Raw genomic sequence first — 3,776 nt, 5'->3', positions numbered from 1 at the left:
TGTATGCCAAAAAGTTGTATTCTACAAAGAATATATTTTTATTTTTTAGCCACTTATTTTACTCAACACTGCTTTTTTAGTAATTTATATTAACATAAAAATGTAAAATTATGAACTTGAAAACAACTCTATAAACTCCCCTCTTTGTATTTCTAAGGAGAAGTGAAGAACATAGGAGAATTTAGAAAAAATGATTACAACATTAAGTTATATCTATTTAGAAGGAACTGTTTCAGTTGTTTATATAACAACAACAACAACAAAAGATGTTTAGAATAATATATATTCATCTTAGGACACAAAATATCTTTTTACATTTTGGTTAAGAATTATCAAATTATCCCTCAGTCCATGTATGTGACAATGCCCTTTCTGAGATGTTTATTCAGTAATCTAAGAACACATCCCATCTCCTATTTTGTATTGTTTCTAGCTAAATAATAATTCTGTGCAGGTTATAAGGTCTTCAGTTAAAAATAAAATAAAAAGATGAATAGAACTGGTTACTAAATAATTACATTGTATTCTATTGAAAAACAACAACACACAATGTGGAAGACAAGAATTCACAAGTCTGTGTTTAAGCAAGCATTTTAGGGGTAGGCCTCTATCATTCAAAATATTGATGTTACAGAAAACATCCATAATTACACTGCTTGGAAAATTTCTCTTGCATATCCTTTCATTCCTTTAACATTTTCATATGTTTGAACTATTTCAGTCTCATTAGTTTTGGGTCCAATTCCCATTTATCAAATTGAAAAGAGTAGCAATTTTATTTTGGGAAATGAATAGGGAAAATATTGGACAAGAAACTTGGTTACTACATAGATGATTTCATATAGTTTGACACAGATGTTACTTTCCTAAGAAGTCTAATAAAAAAAAAACACCTCTAAATATATTCAAGCAGGGTCTTTTTTAAACTTAGAGACAAGTGAACAATCATACTTGAACCTGAACATACACATACCCCTATATCTGTCTTTCTGAATATTTCTCTCTCTAGACTCAACTCTTTTGAGGAAAAAAAAGAATAGAGCTTTAGAAAATTATATTGCAGTCTTTGATCATACTTTATATTGAATTCATCTCTCCTTTAAAATGCTTGGACTAACTCCGAAACACTAAATCCCCCATGGAGTACGTAAAATAGTAACAAAATCTTCATCATCTACTACTCCTATACTTAGACCTTCGTAGTAATCTTCAAATTCACCATATGAGACTTCATCAGACTTGCTGCAGGCTTCTTTTAATGTATCCAGAAAAGATAATTTGATTTCTTCCTCTGTGGAATGGCCTGCAAAATAGTATTGGTGATATAACAATCTCCATAAAAGTACAGGAAAATGACTGTTGATGGTAAAGAAATACTTAATCGCCTTGTAAAACCTTTTCAGCAATTTGAAATCTTCTGGCAAACTACCCTGTAATTTATTTAAACATTTTCTTGCATGAGCTAGAATTTAATGGTAATGACTTTAACACACATTGGAGGCATCTTTTAAACTTCTGATAAGGTGCATCCTATATGTCTAGGCAAAACAGCAGCTACAACTGTTGCATTCTTGTATTTCTTAATGTTTTAAAGGACTCTGCTTAATGCTCATTAAGGAATCATTTCAAATCATTTCAAAGGTTTACATGCTGTTAACACAGTGACGTCATGTGTAAAAGGCATGTCTCATTCAGGCATTAGTTATTTTGTGAATCAGTTACTCATGACTGCAGCTAGAAAAGCATTGCTGCAAACACAAGATTCAAAGGCCATCGGAAATGTTTGTGGAAGACCTTACACTTGATTAAATCATTATATTTTAATTTCTGACATTAAGTAGGCTATTTCCATGGGGTTATATGAAATAAGATTGACTTTATCCTTTAAGAAGATGCTATTGAGAATCATATATGTTTAAAGAATGGTAATTCTTTAGTTTATTATTTAAAGAGAGAACATAAAATATCTGATTTATCCTTCTGAAAATTCATTTGATTTTTTTTATTGATTTTTTACAGAGATGAAGGGAGAGAGATAGAGAGTTAGAAACATCGATGAGAGAGAAACATCGATCAGCTGCCTCCTGCACATCTCCTGCTGGGGATGTGCCCACAACCCAGGTACATGCCCTTGACCGGAATCGAACCTGGGACCTTTCAGTCCACAGGCCGATGCTCTATCCACTAAGCCAAACCGGTTTCGGCTGATTTTTTTTTTTTTAATTCAGAAAGAAAACAATAAGCTATTTAAATAAGTAACTTTGATCATATTGTGGTCAGAGAGGGAGATTGATCTCAGCTTAAACACCATTTTTTGGGGGAGCTTCCACTGGTCACCCAATGTAGGTGCTCCATCAGAGAACTCTGCTCACTAACTTGCCACCCTTTCACTCCCTACCCTCCTGGCACTGATCTACTCTCAGGATCTGAGAGTACAGCAGGAAAAAAGACATTCATTAATTTTTTAATTAAAAAAAAGGAGGGTTAAGAGATGAAAGGAAGCTATAGATGGTCAGATAATACATAAAGAAAATAAACAGAAGCCCATATATAAAGGCAAAAAAGGGCCAGAAAAAAATCTCTCTGACTCTATAAATCATTTTATTTTTAAAATTTCTTGTTTTATTTAAGGATAGTTGGTATAAATCATTTTAAGTCTCATTTAAAATAAACTTAAATAGGAATGCTGCCTTAATTGTTTGTCTAATAGGACAGGCAAAATTTTGGTCAGAGTTGGATCTTTTTCAAGTACTAGAGGGTCTTTAATGGACTTAGATAACAGTTCATTCACACTAAAAAAATAAAATCTGCTTTGAATAGCAAAATGCTTAGTCTTTTAAAAACATGTACAAGAAATAAAGAACAGTGATTATTTAAAAAAAAACACAGGTTGAATAAACAAGGACTGAAATTGTGCCATACAGAGATGGTAATATAAAACAATATAGTAAATTTGTGATTGAATGTTAGTCAAGGATAATCAAGATCTAATGTATGTAAAAATATATACATGTTGGCAGAAGAGATTTCTCTCTTTGTTTACCATCCATATTTTTAACAGATAAGTTTTCACTCTATTTTTTTTTCTAAGAAAAACATTTTTATTTAAATTTGTTTCAAATATTGAAGCACTGTATACCTCCATTGTATCCCCACCCAGGAAATACCCACCTTCTATCGTTTGTAACCTTTCTTTTGCTTCTCGTAGTATTTTAATAAACAGCATCAGATTTCTAATACTAGTGCATAAAAAACACTTGATAAATTCCATTTCTATTACAGCTGAAAATACTTTGTAAAATAAATTATTTAAACTAAAAAGAAAATATTTTCTGAAATTAAATTAAATTGTCTGATCTAAAAGCCTTAATTTGAAATTAAATTCTAAACAATATACATCCTAAAGATGGGCATGTACATAAATTATAATTTGTAATGATAGATTTAACAAAAAAGTTTGTTTTTTTAAAACAGTAACAGATTTTCCTCTTTTTAAGGTTGTTTGGTTTGCTAGCTTATCTCCTTTAATGTGAATGCAAAAACAAGGTACCTAATTACTTAAACTAACAAAGGTTTATCCAACAACAAAATAAAACCCTCACCAAGAATTCACCAACACATAAAATAAAATAAAATAAAATAAAAACTAGAGCTACTTAAGCAGTTTAATTAAGATTATTAGAGGGGAGAAGACAAAGAGAAAAACGCATGGTGTTGAAAGCACCTAATTTTGAAAAATGTAAACTATCTTGTTCTTATCTTTAGTGACAATTTAA

At 30.7% G+C, this 3,776-nt stretch overlaps 1 protein-coding gene across 2 annotated transcripts in view; it reads right to left on the bottom strand.

Annotated features, from left to right (window-relative positions):
* Positions 1–503: 503 nt before the first annotated feature.
* Positions 504–3,776, bottom strand: part of CAPS2 (calcyphosine 2) — a 48,200-nt gene continuing 44,927 nt past the window's right edge. For both annotated transcript variants that reach the window (XM_015561340.1, XM_015561341.1), the window contains one exon: positions 504–1,303. In XM_015561340.1, the coding sequence (XP_015416826.1) occupies positions 1,128–1,303 (176 nt within the window). In that variant the 3' untranslated portion in view covers positions 504–1,127. The remainder of the gene's footprint in view (positions 1,304–3,776) is intronic.

Source organism: Myotis davidii, unplaced genomic scaffold (genome assembly GCF_000327345.1).
Source record: "Myotis davidii unplaced genomic scaffold, ASM32734v1 scaffold54, whole genome shotgun sequence".
NCBI lineage: Eukaryota > Metazoa > Chordata > Mammalia > Chiroptera > Vespertilionidae > Myotis > Myotis davidii.
Note: the sequence above shows the minus strand (reverse complement) of the source record. Positions and strands in the feature narration are given on the sequence as shown.